Raw genomic sequence first — 23,680 nt, 5'->3', positions numbered from 1 at the left:
GAACTGGAACTGTAACGGGATGAAATTACTTGTGAGTCTGAATAGCTCAATGAAAGAGCTCAGAATAGATGTCAAGTCAGCTTTCATAGTCCCTTGCCTTAGTTATATCCCCACACTTTTCTTTTCAAGACAAAAAGTGTTTAACATGTTTGAATTGAATGCTACAGTAGTTTATTTAGTAGCTTTGAGTGTCTCTGAGAATTGTGTGTTATTTGTTTCAAGAGTAATTAGTCCCAAGAATATACTGGCAACATAGTTCAAACACAGTGTCATTCTAATACACCTACGAGACTCAAGGACAGGGAGCAACTTCCTTAACTGATGGTCATTCAATACCCCTTTTTGGCATTCTTCAGTTCACCTCCCATCTCAGTAAAATATAATACATTTCATGAAAAATCTCATGCAGTCCCCATGAAGTACTGGATACCAGTTCCTTCTTTTTAAGCATACAATTAAAAAATTTCAAACAGAGAAGGGCTTTAGGCAAAATTCCTTGCCTAAATAGCTTTTAAGTTTGTGAGAACTTAGATCCAAAATATGTTACTTTAATCCATCTAATTTACCCAGCATTTCATCCTTTATAAGTAATTCAGTCTATAAAGCTTTATAGTCAACTAGCGAAAACTTGAAACAATGCTGATCGCCATTTAAAATAATCTCCTGTCAAGAATCATATATAAGAAAGTATGTCACTACTTCCCATATTTGTAGTGGGTAGATCAGAATTCAGGACATTATCCAGCATCTCAGAACCATATCTAAATCACCAATAAAAGCACTCAGGGAGATGGTAAATCATTTTACTCTATGACACTGATACGGCTTCATGTAACTCCAGTTCCAGATCCCTGCCTATTTTAACTCTCTTCTCACCAGTTCATCCAACAACGCATTCTTTAAGCTGCTTTATATGAAGTTTTTCTTTCTCCCATGTCTTGATAACGTCCACTCTTGAGTTCCTCAGCTTCCTCCTCCTTTACCACATCCATCTTTGTCTGGCACAGAGGGCACAAAAAGCACAAAGATGTACGTCAGCTTCTCCTCTACTCTTGTGAAAAATGGGTCAGTCAGCTTTGTGCTCCTCCCTACCTTCCACCCTTTGTATACAGTTATATCCTGTCTGCCCTGCCTTTAATGTTTGTTCTCTTAGGCGGTAAATTCATCATAGCGAATGCTCTAGATACTCTTAACACTTAGCCTATTTTGGATGTTGTTATAATATAGATAATAAAACTATATTCCACACAGACCTGAACTTCATCTCACAACAAAAAAAACCAAACCCTGTGCATAACTGCTAATGTTTTTAAGTCATAAAAGTAATGCTGGAGTCTATTTTCAGACATTGTGTTAAGTTTCACTCACTTTTGACAATCTGCATTTTCCTTTTGTGGAGTTATGTTTTGTTTATAGTTTAGAAATTGTGTGTTAGATCTCACATGATGACCTTTAAAATAAACCCAGCTTAACATCTTGATATCCACAATGGCGTGGGAGTCTAAAGATGTGGTTGAAGATACTTGTTTCTCGTTAGGAGGAAACTAATGACAGATCATGCCACTTCCTCACTTATCAAGGAAGATCCTCTTGGTGCTAGTTTTATGTTAAACTACAACAGTTCGTGATGCACTGTGTGTGTATTTATAATATATATACACAATATATATACACAGGTTGTTGACAGAGCTCAATACTGTATATTGTTCATTAATTGACTAATCTATACAAATTAGCAGAATAAATTTGATAGCTTTTATCTGCTATGCAAAGGTTATGAACTTGTCCACAAAATACTGAGCAGTCAATAGATGGGAAGTATACTGGGTAGAAATATGCCAGACATTTCCCAGTTCCATTTCTTGAATCACAAAGAAGCATATCAGACAACTACACACCCAGTTGGTCTGTACCTTCTCATCTTGCTAATGTCTGTGCTAATTTGCATAAAGTGTCAAAGAATGAAAATTATTACATTCTTTTAGGAGATCAGCTGCATCATAGACAGTAACAGTACAAACTCCACAGAAGCCTGTATCACTGACCCTGAGTCCTGATCTAGAGATACTGTACTTGAAAGGACTAAAAAAATATTTTAATTGCTCTTTTCTTTTTCTGCCACTGATGTTTGTGCTGAGGTTGTCAACAGGATGTTTCATGCTAAGAACTGGACTGTAACCAGCAGCTCATTCCACTTAGTTAAAACATCCTTACTGCCTGCATAGGTATTATCGTGAGTGCAGGTGCTAGAGCAAAAGGCTCCCCATCCAGTTGTGTTTTCCACCTTCATAATTCATCTGAGGTATTCTTGCTACATTGCTGTTCTAGCCAGCCTTTACATGTCAAGCAAGGCACTTCAGGTGTTGACTGACATTTCGTGGCAGATTTTGTTGGGGCCAGCAAAGGTGGTGGTCGCTCTCAGCTGTTTGCTCTGCCCTTGTGCTAGATGCCCCTGCTGAAGGGAATACGCGCATGCTCTTGAGGACACCAGTTACTGTGTGAGGAAGTAACATAACGAAAACCAAAACTGACACCAGTTGAATGCTATCAGCTATGCACTACAGAAGTCAAGGAAGAAGTATTTGTGCTGTTCAGTGATCTCTACCTACAGAAACAATCATTGCCAAGCAAAGATAGGAAGACAACAGATATACTTTTTTGTCATCCCAGCTAAATGCCATCTTGAATGGAAGTCAACGCCTGTACATTACTGTTCTAGTAACTCAGGTGTAACAGCTGAATCCCAAATTCATTTTAGTTCACCCAGGGATGCAAGAAAGGCTTGCAATGGAAATTCAGGGATTAACAAGGTGACTATTTATGTTCAGATAAAAAGATTGGTCAGCTTGACATGCCTACTCTAAATATTGAGGTGGAAGAATGGTATTTACCAAAGCTAACTTTAGCTTAGTGAGGCTAAGAAAACAACTGAGCAGAAACTATTTTGAGTTACCATTTGAAAACCCTCTCTTCCCCACCCACACTGACCTGAGTGAAGAGTAGCCTCAGTGAGCTAAGATTAGCTTTTGTCAGTATCCCAAAATCTGTTAAAAAGTTACAGGCAACTTCTTCTCTAAAGGCCGAGCTGTATTTAGTGAAAATCAGCTTAAGTCACAGTTATAGAAAAGCCAACCAAACTTACTAATGGAAGAAGGAATACAGTTAGCTGCTTTCTGCGAGTCTAGGACCCTAGAACAGTAAAAAAAAAAAGCAAGGAGTATCGCTGCATACTAAACTGGGGGATATCCCTCCTATTTGCTGATAGGCGCTTTTATCTTTGCAACCACTAGGACTAAACTACAGACCTAGGTGAGAGTTCTGCCTTGGAACAGAAGCATTTTCCATTGGCCCCAGGTACCTAGGTTTCTAAGGATATAATTAAGGATTAGAATGTCCTAAAACAAGACAGCTACTATGTTAACCTCTCTCATTTTCCCAGAGGGGAATTATTCATGGCTTGAGGATCAGGCTTGCCTCCCATAAACCCTGTAAAATTTGTAAAGGAGAGTGTTCACTTTTCATACATGCATTCACACAGAAACATCGTCACTGTCTGTTTTGTTGGGCCATATAGGACATCAGTATGATGACAGCATGCATGTGGGGTTCTAAAGCACAGGGGAAGTGAGAAGAGTGAACTGTGTGGGCGAAATGTTCTCTCCGACCAGGTGATCCGGTGAATTCACAGGCCGGGCTGAGAGGGAAACGGTACGCATAATGGCAGTCTAGCAGTGATAGGTGAAGATGCGAGATGTTTTTTAACAGGATGAGGTTAGCTCTTCCTTTCATGGAAATACATCAACCCTTTCTGGAAAATCTCCTCTTCATCTAAATTACGTTGTTGTTTTGGTTTTTTTTAATTAAGATGTATGAAAAAAAAAATGAAGTGGAGGTGGAACAAATCTGTTTGTTTTCAGTGTTTCTCTAAAAGAAGAAATGAAATGGAAACTCTGTCCTCCATCATGCTTTGAGCTGCGTTTGCTTCCATAACGCAGTGGTGTAGGGCATGATTTTAAATAAATGGTGTGTTACACATTTTGTCTCTAACAAAGAATGGAGAATCCTTCTACTATGGACTTAAAAGAATTTACTGAATATGACCATGAGGAAAATGGGAAAATGCTGAATCTATGCGTAAATGCTGAACGAGTACTATTGTACAGAAAGATCTCAGTGACTAGTTTTCTTTTTTTTTTTGCTCTACTTATCCCTTCACCCCAGCATCACTGCCATTACAGGATATGCACACGTCAGGTCACACTGCATAGTCTTGCATGTTACCTACACTAGTGAGCGAGCTACCACTGATTTTACAGTCTACATTGCAACATTTGGCGTGCTGATAAAAGTTAATGGGCGAGAAGATAATTTATTAAATCTCTATTAATTCAGTATTCATAATGCAGTATTTATATAGCCTAAGGGCTATAAACATTGTAAGTACTACAACTGTTTTCCATGCTCAGGCAGAGCAAAATATGAAAGCTGGTATTAGCTGTAATAAGAGAATGTCACAGGGCAGCAAGACAGTAAACTAGAATTACCATGTCACTGATATGACAGGTAGGCATCATGGTCTAACTGTACAGTGATTTACTGGCTTAATCCTGCAGTCTCAATATTCCAGCTTTCTGAAATCATATCATTCTCATGCTCCTGTGAACACTCCATCTGCCGTTCCCTCTCACCTAAGGATCTGAAAAGTGAATGTTCAATTAACTTCTGAAAAAAAATTACAAAAAAAAGCGCATTGTATGCCATACAGGGGAAATAAATGCACGCTTCTGTTGAAGTGAAACTGTCCCATATTGTTTTTAACACTCTTAAGATCTCATGGGTTTTGTGGTTCGTATAGGTACCTCTACCCAGACATGTTTACTTGTGTTCTGTCTGGTGTCCAGGATTTGATTCTGTTTCAGCACAGTGAGAAGAAAACAACGACAATGGTTTCAGCTTTTAAATTGTTGCCTGGGACTTACATGAGTATGTAACTAGAGCAGATACACAGATGGGCAAGAAATTTGCTTTAAATTTTATAATGATTCAGAGAGCTAGTGAAACAGTGAAGTACTAAATGGCATTCATGTCTTTCCTACCTGAGAAACTTAAGAAATTAACTACTGCAATTTTCTTTAAGTACATAAGCGTGCACTGAATCAAATCACGTAAGTCACTGAGAAGCTTCCCAAGGAAGCTTGATTAGAGCCTATTTTTTTTTTCTAACTCAAAAGGAGAATGTTTTCCAACACTTGAAATTAAAAAAGGTAAAAAAGTACTAGCTTTTAGTTTAGTATCTTTGTAACTCTCACTTTTCTCAGACCACAATGAGGGAAACCATTTTATCAGTTTCTGTTTAAGAAGTTTAACATAAAGACCTATGACCAAATGCTAACAATCCTTGCTAACACCTGTGCACAGAATAGACAGTGGCAAGTATACAGGCATGCATGGCACATGCAGCATCCTAACACTGCATAGATAATTTTACAAATCAACAAAAAACCTTATTAGGAAAGGTAAAATGTTTATACAGTTTTAAAACAGCTAAAAAGTACAGATTGAAGATCAGTACTCAAATCCAGTTCCGTCAGCTCTATGCAACAGAATACTAATCAAAAGTCCATGTTCACAACTATAGATGGATTATAACCATTTCAGTTACAATCAGCAAGCAGTAATTTTAAAAAGGTTAAACAGGAAGCTCATTTTTCATCTCAAACACAATGACATGCTGAAGCATTAACAAATGTATGGAGACTATCAAGGAAAACTACATTAAAATGAGTAAAGTGTCAGATCTGTACTACAGTGCTTTGTAAACTCTCAGAAGAGGATATCTCTCAGACAATAACTTTCTAAAAATGGAAAACAGAGACTCTCCCATCATGCCAGGGCAAGGGAAAAGTATTTATTTATTTATCCAATAGATATTTAACAGGCAGATTCACATTAACTCCTACAGCACAGTTTCATTTGGGAGCTAAGTGAACACCACAAACGTCTATTTTTTAAGCCTCCTCTCATAAAAATAGAGGTTAATACTCCTTTGAGTAAGGATGACTGGACTAGACTCCCTCTGGAGCTCATCAGTTCTCCTTAACTGACCTAGGCAACTGCTGTTTAACAATACATGAGGCACTCCCTCCTCACCAAAGGCTTTGCATCTTGCTTTTAATGTTTTTCATCAGCTTTGTCATCAGAAACTCTGGATAAAAGCCTCAAACATCGGCCTCCTGCACTGTGGTACAGATGGAAACTTAAGCCTTACAAGCCATCTCATCGACATAGCTTCTTGACTTGCAGTCCCAACATAAGCAGACTCCTGTTTAATAAGGCAACAGCTCTCAAGTATGTTGAGCTTGTAGATTTGATTAAAGAAGTGGCGATAAAATGCTTTTGTGAATGAAGACTTCTTTCTAGCTAACACCTGTTTGGGACCTCTTGCAATCTTGCCAGTTAACGTCTTTGAAAAGCATGCCCTTCTGCAGGTCATAACGGGTAAGTAAAAACCAAACCAAAACAAAAAACATCCTACCTCCCCCTCCTCCCCCAGCAACCCAAGGCATGCTTACTCTTTGAATCAGAGAGCAGCTGAGCTGACATGTGGTTCACTTGCCAGCTTTCTGAAATTGCAGTACTGGGGAACTCTAGGATTTTGATATTCAAACTCTGTATTTGTACCGCCAACATTTAACCTCACATTCCAGGGCGGGGTTGGGCTCAGAGCCCGGGACATTCCAAAAAGCATTCCAACCAGCAAGGCCCCGGAGGTAGCCCCACAGTGAGCGCATCCATGCTAAAAGGCTAGTAAAAATATCTTTGCACTCCCATTCACGTTTCTAATAAGCAGAGTACATGTAGGCTACAGGGAGGACAACCTACAACTCTCCCCATACCCATGGAACACTCTTTGGCGGGTACCGTTACGAATAGTTTCTGCAGCATGACTATCGAGAAACAAAACAACTGCTTTTTTGTTTGCTTGCTGTAGCCTTGTGACAGAAAAAAAACAGTTGCTTCACTGAATTCCATAGGATTGATAGTGAAACATTTTCACTAAGCAAATACTTAAAATAGAGCACAGCTTTGGTTAGTATTGACCAAGTATCATATTCATACCACATTAAGATTAAAAAAATAAAATGAAATTCTGAAGAGTGAGGCTAAATATCTTCCAACCCAACTGTGGTCTCAATTGCCACCCTATGCAAGAATGCAGAAGTGCAATGGCTGGATCGTTAAATACTGCAGAAGTCAGCGTATTTTTCCGAAAAAAAAAAAAAAATCTGCCACCTTCTGTTTATGAAAGGTACAGCAGAAAAGAGAAGCACAGGAGAAACTCATGCAGACGAGTTACCAGTGTAGTTTGCTCTTTAAAACTAATGTGAATAGAACAATTTCTAGAAGGAAAGCACTGGTCACTGAAGTAATTACTTTAAAACCAGTGCTGACAAGGGAACATACATAGTAAATACGACTATCCTATCTGTAGAACTGGTTAGGATGAATTGAATGATCAAAGTAGGATAATAAGTCACACGTTAGTTGTAATAGAGTTAAGAGAAATGAAAGCATGTAACAGAGAGTCATTAAACCAAAACATTCTGACATGCAAACACACATATATACAATTGCAGCTTTTCTTTAGTTCTTTTTGAAACTGATCAAGGGTGTCAAATGTGTTATGCTTTCTAGCCATTTGCCACAATTTACAGCCCTTCTATATTTAGCATTGAATGCTCATTCCAACAGAGTGACTCCTCACTCTCGTTTTCACATGCTCTGTTTGGCCTAGCTATGGCCATCCATAATTACAGCGCGGACAACCTCATTAATGTATACAACTAGTACAAGGAATTAAGAGGAGTAAGTGTAACCATTGGTGATCACATAATAATTTAAGAAAGGATTTGAAAACATGCACTTATTAGTGAACAGACCCCTCCCCCCAATTTTTAGCACCCATTTGTTTTAATATAAATACAATACCTATACTTCACAGACTAGCATTAACATAGTATTTGTTTCAGCTCATAGAGAACTATATATCCAGTATTATCCAGCTCTCTTCATCAACCAAACCACGGCACACATTCGGTAACATAAGAGGACCAGTAAAGCATCTACATGCTAGGGTATTCATACAACCTCTGTTTAGGCATCTGTCTTCAGCTTTAGCTCCATGTGAATTTTTGACAGCGTGCTGCAGGTATCTGCTCAGCTGTTTAACATAAAACCAAATTTTACACATTCTCAACTGCCACTGGAGGCACCTATCTCTCACCATAAACATGTGCTCTGAATTGCATTTTAAGTCAATTGCTGGAAGGAAACTGTGACAAGTCCACATAGGCTACACCTAACTAAGGAGGCAGGAAGGATGCATGTTCACATCATGCGACAAAATATCAGGAGAAAAAAAGAAAAGGTACAAATACTGTTATGAAGGCCTTGACTCCTATACTGAATGATTCTCTCTCTTTTCTGAAAGAGGTCCATATCAGCTGTGGCAGACTTTCTCCTGAGTGATTTTTCTTTTGGGCTTTTCTATGAGCCAAGACAGAAATTACATGCTCCCCGTGGTTTGCTTATCTATAAATTGGTCCCAGTCCACTCTAATTTCCACCAACCCATAGTAATTGCTGCCATACAAGTCCGCGCTGTATTTAGGCACCACCACCTATAATAACTGGGGTTTATCCAAAGATTCAATTTTAATTTTAGACAGACGATGATGACAAGAAATGAAGCCAGATTCTTCTAAGTGGCAGGACAAGAGACAATGGGCACAAACTGAAATACAGGATATTCCATGTAGACACAAGAAGAAAAAAAACCCACTTTTCTACCGTAAGGGTGATCAAACACTGGAACAGGTTGCCAAGAAAGGTCATGGAGTCTCAATCCTTGGAGGTACACGAAACCCAGCTAGACACAGTCCTGGGAAACTTGCTCTAGTCGACCCTGCTTTGAGCAGGGGGGTTGGACCTCATGATCTCCAGAGGTCCCTTCCAAGCTCAAACGTTCTATGATTCTGTGATATTAGACCTTGCAAGCCACACTGCTAGCAGGACCTAAGAACAACTTTTCCTCTATTATTCTATGATGGCTCCAAATAGTCCTGACAAAAACAAGATACCCAGATAGCACTCACAATAGGAAACTGTCTACTTCTGAAATTTCTGATTAACACTGCAAATTCTTTTGCTGCTTAGGAGTAAAATTCTAGCACTAAAGTTATATCAAATGTAAGTATATTTAACTGCATTTACTGCAATGTACAAAATGAGCAAGAAAAACTTTCTTCTTCTTAGACTGTATAGACTTACTATAAATTACTCTGATGTAAACAACAGACATTTTAAATATGAATACACATCTATTTAATTTCACAAGTCTGAACACTATCTGGTGAGACATTGTTCTTCTGTTGTAAAAGAATGGTTTAATGCCGGCACTATCACTCGAGGAAAAAGATTCGTATTTTTAAATAGGGAGACTATTTATGAACTACATCCAAATGAATTACATCTTGTATGTTCTTTATACAAAATACTTTAGAGATCATGGCATGATATCCCTGTCATTTTGTTTTCAGACCAGAACTGATAATCTGAAGATCCCTCACCCTGTTGAGGGAAACTAAACCACCATTTCAATAACCCGTTAATAACTGAAATCCCTGAATTCTCTTAATCCATGAAGACATTCTTCTGGGGATTCAAAACTCTAATTTAAATCAGACAAGCTCAGCTGGATTGCCATGAAATCAGACTGGGTCTGTATCCTCTCTTGGCATATAGCATGTACTTATAGTTTACTTTAATAGGAAGTTATGATGATGGCAAACTAAGAAGAGAACATGTGCCTTTGATTAAGACCACCAGTATCACTAACAGCTAAATACTGAGGCAAACTAGGTCACATTTCAAGAACAAACACATAAGGCCATATTTGGATGCCCATTATTACAAGTAATATACATGTCGACATTTACTAGAACTTCCAAGTTCAAAAGAACAAAACAGCTCAACATGCCTTCATTCACCAAATTCATGGCTACCAGGTTTGGCTCCAATTCCTTATTGGAAAGGCACAATTGTAATACCTAAAACCAGGAAAGGATGGTTAATTCTTACTGTCATATTTCTGGAGGGTAAAATGTAGTAGAAATTATGAAAGAATGTTATTTTCATGCTTAGTGTTATAATTTTTAAGTCCTTCTCTCTGCAAAAAACTTTTTCTTGATATATGACGGGTGTAAATAAAGCTTGCAAGACATGCATAAAACTTATTTGACAAAACCATGTCTACTTAGCTACTAATATTTTCCTACATTAATTTTTCTGATTAACTACATAGTTCCATAATGAATCCATCTGCTTATGGATGATGTATTCATACATCTCTCACCAGCACACTGTAGACTTCTTAACAATAAAAAATAAGTAATAAAACCAATGACAAAATTGCTTTGAAAATATCTGATATTTTAAAAAATTTATTATTTGGGATAATCTGCTCAATGTTCTTTAAAATCAAGTTGCTAATCTATCCTGTCTGAAAGGCACCATAGAGACAGTGAGTGCTGAACAGTAAACATCTCATTGGCATTTTTCACAACTGGGGAATTTATCAGTCTCCGAGAGAACCCAAATGAAATGCGAACAGCAAGATATACAAATAGGAGCTAATTTGTAGCTGCATAGGCGTGAAACCTCTAATTTCCATGCTATCGTGGCATCCTAGGCACATTCATGTCAGAAGTTCCTTCAATAAAATTAGCTTTTTTATGGGAAGGCTCAGCAAGATCTTCTCCGTGGTCTCTGTTATACAAGCGCTCCTGGTCTTCCCTCTTGCGTTTGTTAATCAGGTGATTTTCTCCCTCACACAGCTTTCCCTCTCGGACACCCAATGTTCTCAGACAGACAATAGCTGCAGCCTGTTCTGCTAGTTTCTTTGACTTGTCCCTGAAGAGCAAGCAGACAGAGCACAGGTAAAAGTAGAAACTGAAGTCTCTACACTGCCAAAAGACAATCAATTTCCTGTCTCTGATGCAACATCATGAAATAAACAGCATTTGTAGTCATCTCACAGCAGAAGAACAAAACAGGTCAGTTCCAGAAATTATTTGAATCTTGCCAGGTGTCAATGTTGATGCACCACTTCTGATGTAATATTCCTAGAAAATCTGCTTCTATCAGGTCTTGTGTCTCAAACACTCTTCATTTCAAAGGTATGAAGTCAACGTGTGTTTGGCCCAAGTGGCTGCAATCCTCAGAAAGTTAACATTTACAAATGTGACCACTAAACAAAACTGAGTTTTGAAGGATCACTTTCTTGAAAGACACTCAGTCCCAAATATAATCACTGGTAGGCGTACAAATTCATTGACGCTGACAAAAGCAGGAACTGTTCCATAATAATAAAAATTCTGTCATTTCCCTGAGAGGGACTGCAGATTATACATTTGTGAAATTCAATATTTGAAAACATCTTCTTCTCAAAGTTTCATATCAGCTGAGCTTAAGTTCCTAAAGTCTTTGAACAGGAAATGCTGCAAACACCAGTAATTGTTGTGTGCATTTGTCCTCTTTAAAATGTTCAATGCTGAGCTCTAGCTTTGCCGTTAAATCAAGTTCAACTTAGGTGCAAATGCCTGAAGTCAACTCCAGTGTTAATAGATGATTGTATAAAATACCATCATGAAACTTTAGAGCAGCCCTGGATGTAACTGTTGATTAACTGTGATCTCTGAGAAGCCACTAACTGTCCTCTGCTTCACTGTATATAGACACTTAATCCTGACTTGTTATTGAGAACGGATCTGCTGTAGTGGCTGAAGACATTACCTCCTCCAACGTTCCCCTCTGCCTTCCTTGGTTAGTTTCTGAACTCTTCAGACACAAGTGAATCAGGTCACCTATTTGCTCCCCTTCCAATACAATTTGTGGACTAATGTACTAAGTGAATTAAAATCCCTAATGGTTTACTTGATTACGTTAAAGATTACTTCCTCTTGTCACATTCAATTCTCAGAAATTTTTAACCCTTTCTCCCTCCCAGAGGTAGCTTTAGAAGGTATCTTCTAGTTGACTTTATTAAAGTCAACTGGAATAAAGTGGAGTACCCTTTCATTGCAAGTTTTAAGCAACATTTCAGAAACGATTACAATACAGCTGCAAAAAACATTAAGGATAGCTTACCACAGAGTTGATCTGTATTTTTGCTCAGCTACTGTCACTACTGAACAGAATAATCTATCCAGTGGTCTTTGAACCTGGAGAAAAAAAGAATTAAAAGGAAGGGGAATGTCAAAAAACAGTCATGTCATTTACAGAACAAACAACATTGTCAAGGTTGTTATTCTTGTCCTTACACCACAATCAAGTAACACCTTTAAAATTACTGTAATTCACACCACAAATTTAACCTTGCATATTTAAGATTAAAAAAGAAGAAGAAATTGTCCAAACTGCAAATATTTTTGCTTTACAAAAAAAATCAAATAATGTCCCCATCAAACCAGGCAGTTGCTCCTGTCCAGTATAGTTCCTACCTATAACAGTGTGCAACAACAGAGAAAACATTCTGAATCCAAATTCTTTACTTAACAGAAGAAGTAAAAGTCAGTCAGTCATGGACTCCTATGTAATGACCTGTAGTTACAGCAACTTCTTTCACACTTGAATCAAAACCAGACTGAAGGTCTGAAATTTAAATTTTTATTTTCTAATAAAATAAGCTGCTATTTTCATACATATGTGTATTACCATTTCTGAAGCTGCTTACTCAAGAGCTATGCCAGACTAGGAAGCTGAATTTCTCACTACCTTGAGCCCTAAATACTTCATTTCATAGACAAGGCAGAGGAAGAGGTTTGAAAGCGTTTCTTCATTAACTCACAGTTTCATAAACAGGCTGAGGATGCTTTTCTTTCCTACACCATTCCAGAAGATACATTTTTGGAGTAATCTGTGGTGGATATTCTCGCCTAGACAGAAAAATTTGTGGTCAACAACTGTGCACAGAGTTTACTTACTAAACAGATCTATTTTAAAACAGATAGTGCTGCTTATTATATTGCTTCTACCAGTTATTCTTTGTGGTTTAATTTTACAGCTCAAGTTATGAGAAAAATGCTGCTTCTTTATTAGATAATTCAAGTAATATGTCTGACATAACATCTAAAATAAAATCTAAACTTTTCTATTAATTCTTCCCAAACATTCACATCCTGGTATAATACAACTAGAGAAAAGATACTTACTAGAAAGGAGATTTAACTAAATATACGACACAGAATAAGAGATACAGTTTGGCACTGCTTATTATAAGCAACAATATAAGATTAAACACTAGAAGAAAGAAAAGAAACTGCTTCTGTAATGAGACAGTGGAGTTATCAAATAAAAAAGAGCATGAAAGGTAGGCACTGATTCAGTTACTGACGTGGAATTACAGCCCCTTGTACTTGGCAGAAAAAAGAAATACTGTAAAACCACTGTATTCAGTCCTCAAGGAGTCAGGTAATATATCCTGTAAATATTAAAGCATTATGACTGGATTTGAGGACCATTTTATATCACACTCTTCTTGAGCTGTTTGACAAACTTAATAGCAAACATAGCAAAAATAGCAAATGGCTATAACATGGAAAGTAACAGCAATTCTATAGGTTTCACAGATTATAGTCAAAGGTTACTTAAAATAATATCGTGCATAACTCCATGAATTAGTTTTTCAAGGAATACCTTATGAGTGGAACACGTTTAGAAGACTGCAGATAAGCACATATGTTATCTGCTTAGAAAGGAGTATTACAAAATTTGTGCAGGACTTTTTATAGAAAAACTACTGTGTTTTAGTTAAATTTCACCAAAAATAACTGAACTCTATATCTTTGTATACTTCTATGTACAGATGTTTGGATTTTTTTAAAAATCACTCAGCACTACTTATACGAGTAAGTTATCTGAGAGAATTAAGCAGTCTCAGGAAGCCTGGAACTAAAAAACATCTTACAACATCCAAATAGCACAGGAAGAGTGGTGATGCTAGTAATTATGTAATGATGTACACAAATTGCTTCATAAAAATTCACTCAGTAAGCGCTGTTATGCAAATTATTATTTTCAAAAAACTGTAAGGCACTGTCAAATTCACAGTTTTTATTTACAGATGCAAAATAGTGAAAAACTTAATTTGGCTTACTTGTCAAACCCACCAGCCATTTTTATTACATCTGGATCTTCCATTTGGTCATCTTCATCTTGTGTCTCAGTTTCTAAAGATGTTTTCTTTGCTTCGAAAATACCTGTTGTTTCTTCATAGAAGTCAGCCATTTCAAAGACTTCACTATTCAAACAGAGTTCCTTTGTATTAGAGATCAGCTTATAAATTTTTGCATCACATTATGATAGAGAAAAGTAAGTCTAGAAATCAATTGTGTTTAAATAGAGTATATATGTACAGAGAATCACATGACAGTGTGGCTATATTCTGCACAGAGACATCATATTGTTTCTCCTTCAATTCTTATCAGACGCTATTGAGCTACAAGTAGAAAAAGAATGTTCTCATTTCCAGTACTATCTATTCAATTTGCAGCCTGAAAGTCCAGGCAGAATCAATCAGAAATACAGGTCCTGCAATGTTCAAGTTATTAGCTCAATTAATAACTTGCAGGTGGATGAATCAGCATCATCAAAGCACTCATCAAAGTCCGAGTGACTACTGGTGCATCAGCTCCACCAGGGCAATATGAGTGAAAAGTAGGAAATAAATTCTTCTTCTAATTTGAGTATTTCAAAATACTATAAGCAATAAACACTATAACATCCAAACACCTCAAAATCTCAGATTTTCTAACTTCAGAGTATTATTCACAAGCCCCAATACAATGGAGAAAGCAACTAGGATTTGGGTCAAAGGCAAGAGCCTCAAATCCTTCTAAATTTCAGATCCATGGCAGGCTGCATCTACTTTGAAAAACTAAGACTATTCATTTTCTGCAGATGATAACAACAATAAAACCTGCAGCTAAGAAAACTTTTACTTTCTGACTGTTATGAGAATGCTCATTGGTATGAGGCTGTTCAATGACAAAATGAATTCTGGCCACAAAGCCATCTCCAATGCTCTAAGTGGAAAAGCAATAAAGCTGAATAATGCTAACATGCTTCTAAGAGAAGAAAACTTATTATGTACTGTTATGTAAATCTTTTTGTCTGAAATGCAGCAGCTTGTTCTCTTGCATTCAGTACTGAGGTTAAAACCTCGAATGGCTGTAACATACCATCATCACCAGGAGGCAGCAGTATTAAGTAACATTTTTGTCTGAAGATGTATAGGTGCATTTTAAATAACTGAACATTCTTCAGTCTAAGAGAAGAAAACTTATTATGTACTGTTATGTAAATCTTTTTGTCTGAAATGCAGCAGCTTGTTCTCTTGCATTCAGTACTGAGGTTAAAACCTCGAATGGCTGTAACATACCATCATCACCAGGAGGCAGCAGTATTAAGTAACATTTTTGTCTGAAGATGTATAGGTGCATTTTAAATAACTGAACATTCTTCAGTTATCTGGACGTTAGAGAGGCTGTTTGGAACATTGTTTAAAAGACTGAGTCTGCTGATAGAAAGTGGTTTTATAAATTTTCAAGTGGCTTTCTCTTTGTCCCTCTCTCATGCACACACACTGCTTAAGCCAATTTTGAAATTGGTATTGCATCACACGTACAAAAACTGATTACGTTCAATTTTGGAAGCCCCTAAAGAATTGTTAGGCATAGCACATAAAATCAAAAGTTTTACACTAGATCTCTATCCAGTGTTTATGTGTATAAACTGTGACTCTTCTAATTACTTGTTTAAAGGCTTGACTCTTACAATTTCTTTTCTTTACATACCAGGCATTACTATTCGTTCAGTAGAGAACATCACCACCCTTTTGGCTAAGATTCATTTGAAGTTGTAAAAGATTGTTTCAGTTTCAATCTATACTATCTCTCTTCTAACCAAATTGGAAAACTATAAGCAAAACAGATAGTAAGTTACTATACTAAAAATTGTTCAACTATTTACATTGCAAAAGTGAAAAGTAACTTGCAAAGTGAGTGTAAATGTTGTTCATGGATCTCCTTTATGATTAATGATGAAGGCTAGCTCCTTTTATATATAAAATGCATATTCCCCTCATTGTATTGTAATGTAATAATCGTGGACAGCAGCGTCTATAGAGAGCCAAAATTGGTAAATCGCAATAAACTGGCAAAAGGATTGCAGGCATTTCCATTCATTTTGAACATGAACAGAATGCTGATTAGGGCTTGCTAGAAAACAATAACTCCATTTGCAAAATATTTCAAGCTTTCAACATTTCTACCCATTTTCATACATGTAAGGTAACGAACAGTTTCAGACTGTTTATTTTATAAAAACAAAGAGACTCTTTCCCTCCATTCCATCAGAAGGATAATTATAGCACACAACATGGATATGACACATGCGAGCTCAGACCTTTATTTTGTTCAGTTTGGGATGGGTCCAAACATGAATTCCCCTCCAGTCTGTGTGAATTCTTTAATCACATGTCTATTTTATGGTTTCTCTCAAACTTTTCCTTCCTCCTTTTCTGTCTCCCCCTTTGAGAAATTTCACCCAGACTGTTTCAGATGTCCAGGAGGAAGAGATTCATTAAAGCTACTCTATTTCCTCAAAAAGGTTGTCATCGTTCATTAGCATATTTCAGGTATGAAAAGCAGCACAAAAGAAATACATTCACGTATCATACAGGTGACCTTCATACATTGTTTTGAGTTTATCTCCAAGTGTTCATTTAAAACAGATATCTTGTCATAAAAATTCCAGTAACATTAAAAACCCCAGATGCAAAAGGGACAGTTAAAATGAATAAATATCTCTGGAACAAGACAAGCTCCACACTATTAACCTCCAGACTACCACTACAGAATGCTGAAACTTTTCTTAATCAGTTAATGCAAATATTGGATAAATGCCCGTCACTCAGTAAAGCACCACGCAAATTAGTATACCGAATATATAGACAGTTTTAGGGTTAAAGCTTTAACACCTGAGCACGGAGGAAACCCAGAAAAGTTTACTGTATTATTCCACATCTCACTAACTGGGTGGTTTGGGGTTTGTTTGTTTGTTTGTTTGTGGGGTTTTTTTGCAACTTCTTCTGAAGGTATGAAATGCCAGGCAGTGCTACAGACAGAGAAGTGGTTTGCAAGTTTGACAAAGAGTACAATTCCTATTTCTGAAGTACATGCTTACCAAATCTCCTGTGTGGACTGCGCAGCATGCAGCTTCTTACCCTGAGTAGTTTCCAACTGTTCTCTTAACATCTGACACAAACAATATTTTGTGTTGGTATAGTGATTATCGTATCTCACTGCCTGGAGGAGAGAGACAAAATATATAAAAACATACCGAACAAATTTGTCTTCTATACTGCTTATGTCTCTTGATGAATTTCAAAATCCTTTTTGAATGGCAAACCACAATGTACAGTTTTCTCGATAACATATTCAAGACTACTCATGAATGCGAGTATAATCTGATTATTTTGGCATGCTTTCATGAACAGAAGTTCAACTTATTCATATAATTATGAAGAAAGAGTTGACCAGTTTACATAACTAACTAGCGATGCAGTGATATTTTAACTAGTCAATGGCAGTCCAAATTTTCAAAAACCAAAGAATTTTGAATTGATGACATGATCAAAGCCACAGATTTCTGATTGATTTCCTATTATGCCATTAAAATTGTGTATTTTGAATAATAGATAAAACTTTATAGATGACTCAGCTAATGGAGCTATAGATCTACAGCATTACTTAATTGGCAAATCATTCCCTTTGCTTCCCTGCTGTTAAAAATTCTTGACAGTATTTGTGAAAAGCAATTAATTTCAAAAAATGAATCTAGCAGTAACTGAGTATTTAATATTCCTTCACTTTTCTGATTTGTTACAATATTATTTGTACTATTGTAACATCAAGAGAGTCAGCTTACATATCGTTAGCTTTTCAAATTCCCAGAAATTTTTAGATAGTCTTGTAAGCCTCATAAATGTTCCCAAGAAACTAGGGCTAAAAAGCATGGTATGTAAGAAAAGAACAATCAGGAAAAACTGTTTTCTGAATACAGATTTCTGAAAATTTTTTTCTGAACAAAATAAAACAGAGGAAGCAGTGGTAGATTTGCAAGACTCATGTCATATGCAGTATGTTAAAATATCCCCAGAGCCTAAGTCTTTGAAATTCAGAGGCGTTAAAATACTGTAGTAAGATTTGGATTAACAATTCTAAACAATGTTAACTACAAGTAAGATCTTCCAAAAAACATACATATTTGATGTAACCTTGCATGACTTCCTTCAAGGGGAAAAGACCTTCTTTTCTGAAGATAGACGGGTTCCACATGGCAGCACGAGCTATCATTACTGATGAGGCAGCTGTTGCTTTCTGGAAGGTCTCAATGTCCGCATATTCTTTGATGAAGTCATGAGATCCTCCACTAAAAATTAACATCACTGTTATAATCATGAAAGTTTTATTTGCTATTACTTGTACTTTAACACAGCCTTGTATTTTCAATGTGGTATTACATTATTAATGGTGGCAGAGTCTATTTAGGATATTATCTCAAATCTAAGAGAATAAACAGGTCTGAGAGTTTTATTAGCAATGGCTCATTACAACATTGATTATATATAATATTTTTAATTATCTGCATACTTCTCTTAAAAATAGAAGACTTTTTATGAAGAAAGAATATAGTTTGTGTTTTACACAAACTGTGTGCTTTCACACAGTTCTTAATAGATAAGGCTCACAAAGAATCACTTCCCTATTGTTTGAAAAATGATACCTTGTAATTGCTAGTTCTGGAACCTTCAACTGCATACTAATTGTGTCGGCACAAGTGATACTGAAAACAAGTCAAGTATGGACAGCATCATTCCATTTTCACTCTGACACGAACATATGGAGAGTAACTACAAGTAGTACTTCCGGATCAGTCACAAAGCACTTTAAAGTTAAAAGAAGGTTGCACTGCTTCTATTGTACTGCCTCTGCTTTCAAGGCAGCAAGTCAGACGTGTTAGTAAGCAAAAAGAACACTTAAAATACCTTTTTGTTCTCTTAAAGTTTCCCTTCACATCTTTTAAATGTAAAATAAAAGTTGGACTTTTGAACTATAAAGTAAGAGTAGGATCTTTATCCCTTCAAAAGTAAAAACACTGTCAAATTCAAAATAAAAACTAGAGAATGATAAATTACTTTAAAACCAGACATTTATATTGTGAAGACAGCACAAGCAAGCTTCCTGCACTTACGAAAGATTATTCCATAAACACAGTACCATTCTAGAAATCATATTACCAACTGAAGTTTTCTTGCCTTTTTTAGCACCAGTCTACTTCCTTTTATTCACTCCTGTATATTTCCTGACCAAGCTTGAGGTACAAGTGGTTAAAATTCTCAAAATACTAGCCAAATAAGTTACAGCAGGGATCAAGTGTCATGGATCAAATATATTTATAAAGCAGGATTTCAAGTTGCACATTTACATTTCTTTAGAGAGGGAAAAGTTTCACTAAGTGGATTTCTCCTTTTCAGAGAACGCAAAAAAAATTATAATAGCGTGAAAAAAAAAAAAAAAAAAAAAGGATTGTTAAGGTTAGTTCAGCATGCTGGGACACTTCCAAAGAAGTAAATTGATATAGGGATTAATTAGAAGCAATTTATCAACAATAAACCTCTGATATTTTTGTATCTTAATTGCATACTTCTACATCATAGAAAGTACTCAAAGAGAGCTGACATTTCTGCGACATGCATAAAACCTAAGAAAAATTGTTAGCCTCATCTTTTACCTAGGCAAACAAAGGCTTCATGGCAATGCACAATGTGAATTTTGCTTGGCTTTTTAATTCCATACTGTTGAAAAAATTATTCTGAAAACTAGAAAGGGGGTGAACCACTGAAAAGTGGATCAACAAAGATTATCAGCATGGAATATTTCCTTTGTCCAGTACAGAAACAGGTTTTCTAACTGCAAAAACTGTGACTTTCAATGTATTTTCTACATAGAAATGTGAACTGGAAAACAGTTCTCAAATTCCTGATCCAAGTATACGGTTTGCAGAGATGCAGCTTCTCCATGAAAACTCAAGAATCAATGAAGAGAGAACTTCATTTAAGGACACTGCTTCTCTGGCCAAGGATATTCTACTGCCACTTATAAAGAAGTGAAACATCTAAAGAAGTTGGTCAGGCAGATCAGATACAATTCAGGACAGTTTGATACTTTTCATTACCTCCAAAATTGCTCTGAAAACTTACCTGTTTGTAGCTAAACTTTTCCAAGACTGAGTTTCTTGTTTTACTATCACAGAGTTACTGAAGGATCTATCAATACAAGCAGACAGATTCAGTGGGATCGTGTCCGTATGTCTGGAGACTAAGGAGGTCTTAGGGAAAATGTGAGGCCACAGAACATAACACTATTTTTGAGCAGTGGGAAAGGTGATCTCTAGTGTGCAAGTGTCCAAGATACACAGTGGTAGGGTTATAAACAGTCACTGCACAGGGCTTAAAAGCATAGAGAATTCAACTGCTGGATGCAATCAGAAACAACTTGCATAGGATAGACTGTGACACACAAAAGCAATACTTTTTGAAAAATACATGGAATTTTTGAACTAAAAACTGAGGTATGGTGATATTTCCTACGGCCAACTTCTGAGACTGCTACCTCTATTCAGATTTGATCTTTGGTAACAGGTAACACTATATTCGCCCTACATGAAGGATCTTCTTTCTGCACTTGCAAATCTTAAGTTAGGTACAGGCATCTTGCAATAACGAGTTAATCAGTCCAACTTACTTTGCTATTACTGGAATGGAGACCGCTTCAGATATGGCTTTGATCACATCACAGTGGACAGGGTGCTGAGGCCTCTCCTCCTTCTTCCTTTCCAACAAACAAACAAACAAAAGACAAGACCAAAGACTTCCTATGGAATTTGTAGATATCTGGATCACAGCAGACATGCCTCAAGGATTATTAGGACATACTTATTTCCGCTTATTTATTTTATATATGATGTAATTTTCCTTTTTTTTTTAACATAAGAGAATTAATTAATATCAAATATATTTTAAAACATTGTTACTGTAATTCTATATCCAGATAAGCAGCGTTTTTTAGATGCAGAGTATGCAAGATAATTTTAGCTTTACTTGGTCTTTGAGACAAAAATTGTAGACAAATAGCAGCAAGTGGTTCAATTCCCTAACCACTGGCCTGATTTTCTACACCACCGATTTAGTTAACAGTTGAAATCAGAACCACGTATTTCATGTAGAGTATACTCTAGTCATATCGTACTGTGCTACATTCACCAGCAAACTAAAAAAAATCTAAGTCTCTCTTGCCTAAAATCGATTTACCTTCCATGGACTGCAATGGCAGCAATACCAGTTTTTTCTATTCTCTTTACCAGATTCACAGTATCCTCAACCTGAGTGATAAGAGAGAATGACATGATTTTAGTTCAAAGAAAAAGGAATAACTCTCATGTGATCAATTGTACAAACAAATGTTGGAAGTCTTTTCTTTCATCAAGAGGGATACGATTCTTGTATTTCAACAGTAACTCCCAACGTGCATAACCAATTAATAGGTACTTCAATTAAAGAACTACATATTATGGCAAAAATAAGAATCTATTTCCAATACTTCCTTGAGACTATAGATCGCAAACTTTCTCAAACCAGGTAACACAATACTCTGTACTAGAATATTTTCCAACAGGTTTTTAGACTGTCATTTGAAAATGATATAAAACACTTGACTAGCAAGTCATCTCTAACGACTACTCTGTAAATTGTAATTAAAACGCATCTTAATAAGAGGATGCCTTCTGAAATCAACATAACATGCAATCACACATTTATAAATATTCCTCTCAGATGTGTCTTAAAAAAGTTAACTAGTATCTAAAAAATTCTAATGCTATTCGTACATGACCAGTGAATCAAAAGATACATGGGAAAAAGGGGAAGCTCCCAGTATATCTTCAAAGAGGTAAGATGCTGTTAAAAGGCAGAAAGAAATTTGGCGCACTGCTGAATTAGCCTGTCTTATGCAGCTTTGGGGAAAGGGAGAATGAAAAAAAGATAAGGCCAATTTTCTTTTCAAAAGCTGGAGAATGATCTGTGGCTCATCACAAATATAGCACATTCAGGCTTTGAAAAATGCAATGTCTACCAGCTGGCATGGACACAGAGAGAGAAGCTCACCTGCTGTTCTGATGGATGACATGTAATGCAAAAGCAGCTTGAAACAAAAAGGAAGAGGCTCTAGGATAGTTGTAAAAAATAAAAAAGAGGTGCCAGTTCTTTGATTTAATACTTCAGAGCTAAAATGATCTTACACAGAGTTACTGATTCTTTTCACACGGGCTTCATTTGTTCATTTAATCATTTTAAATGCACAAATAAATGACTTTTGAACAATAGCTAGCTCAGTTACAGTTCATCCAATATCTATCTAGGTCATATGCAATCACGGTATCTAGGCAGGTATTTAAATACACATTAGCAAAATAATCAGTCATTAAAAGAGAAGGCACATCATCTCCTGGAGGTTAAAAAATATGTAGGGAATTCAACTGAAAAAAAAAAAATCCAATAAGGAAACTACATCAGCTGTAAAAAAAGAAAAAAGAACCTATGTATTTTCACTACATTCTTAATAGTTAAATTTTAGACAAATACTGAAAAAACAAGATGTAACAGCTTTAGCAATATAACAGTCTTATCATAACTTCTTTGAAATGAATGATTGTACCCAAGAATCTATCCAGAAAAAAAGTCATTCTAATTGCAATGAAGATGTTGCTTCTGAGAAAGAAGATTATGAACCTCTTTGCATAAGCCAGCAATTTCAGTGCTTCAATCTATCAAAGAGTTTCTAAAAAAGGCTGCAGAAGTTGTTTTTAATTCGGGTACCATTTGTAGTATCTATTGCTGTTATTGCACGTACAGTAAATCAGGAGTCAAGTAATGCAAAATTTCCTTGCAGTGTAGAATATAAGTAGTTTATAGAGCACAGGCAGTTTCTTTTGTAAACACAATTTTATTAGTGAAAACTTCATTGTTAACATGAATGTTGGAAGTCGGAGAAATAACATTAGGGCTTAGTCTTCCCCTCTTGAAGTTTAAACTTCAAGCAGACTGTCAAGAAATTCAAAGTTCATCACACTGTGCTCACGTACCCATGATACTACTCTCAGTCAATTACACATTTTAGAAGACCGCCAAATAAGAGTGCGTTTTTTCCTTTTTATTTTCATTTAGTGCTTATCCACCAGCAAAAGCTTTGGGATTAACTCAGTGGGTTACAATAAACAGACTAAATACTTTAATAGAAGTATCCACATTTGGAGTTCGACGGAATAAAACCTTGTGTAGACATCTAATGTTTAGTCCTTGTACTGGTTTTGGCTGGGGTGGAGTTAATTTTCTCACAGTAGCCTGGTATGGGGCTCTGTTTTGGATTTGTGCTGGAAACAGTGTTGAGAACACAGGGATGTTTTCATTACTGCTGAGCAGTGCTTACACAGAGTCGAGGCCT

The 23,680-nt window shown here is 36.4% G+C and overlaps 1 protein-coding gene across 1 annotated transcript in view; it reads right to left on the bottom strand.

The window, feature by feature from the left end:
• Positions 1-10,469: 10,469 nt before the first annotated feature.
• The window catches only part of DUS2 (dihydrouridine synthase 2), a 28,514-nt gene continuing 15,303 nt past the window's right edge, over positions 10,470-23,680 (bottom strand). The window contains exons 8-15 of the mRNA XM_009276738.2: positions 21,493-21,563; positions 20,927-21,013; positions 18,383-18,551; positions 17,304-17,425; positions 14,215-14,358; positions 12,907-12,994; positions 12,207-12,280; positions 10,470-10,970 (exon numbers count right to left, since the gene is read on the bottom strand). Coding sequence (XP_009275013.1) covers positions 10,733-10,970; positions 12,207-12,280; positions 12,907-12,994; positions 14,215-14,358; positions 17,304-17,425; positions 18,383-18,551; positions 20,927-21,013; positions 21,493-21,563 — 993 coding nt within the window. The 3' untranslated portion in view covers positions 10,470-10,732. The remainder of the gene's footprint in view (positions 10,971-12,206; positions 12,281-12,906; positions 12,995-14,214; positions 14,359-17,303; positions 17,426-18,382; positions 18,552-20,926; positions 21,014-21,492; positions 21,564-23,680) is intronic.

The sequence above is a fragment of the Aptenodytes forsteri genome, unplaced genomic scaffold (genome assembly GCF_000699145.1).
Source record: "Aptenodytes forsteri isolate BGI_AS27 unplaced genomic scaffold, ASM69914v1 Scaffold33, whole genome shotgun sequence".
In the NCBI taxonomy this organism is placed as follows: domain Eukaryota; kingdom Metazoa; phylum Chordata; class Aves; order Sphenisciformes; family Spheniscidae; genus Aptenodytes; species Aptenodytes forsteri.
Note: the sequence above shows the minus strand (reverse complement) of the source record. Positions and strands in the feature narration are given on the sequence as shown.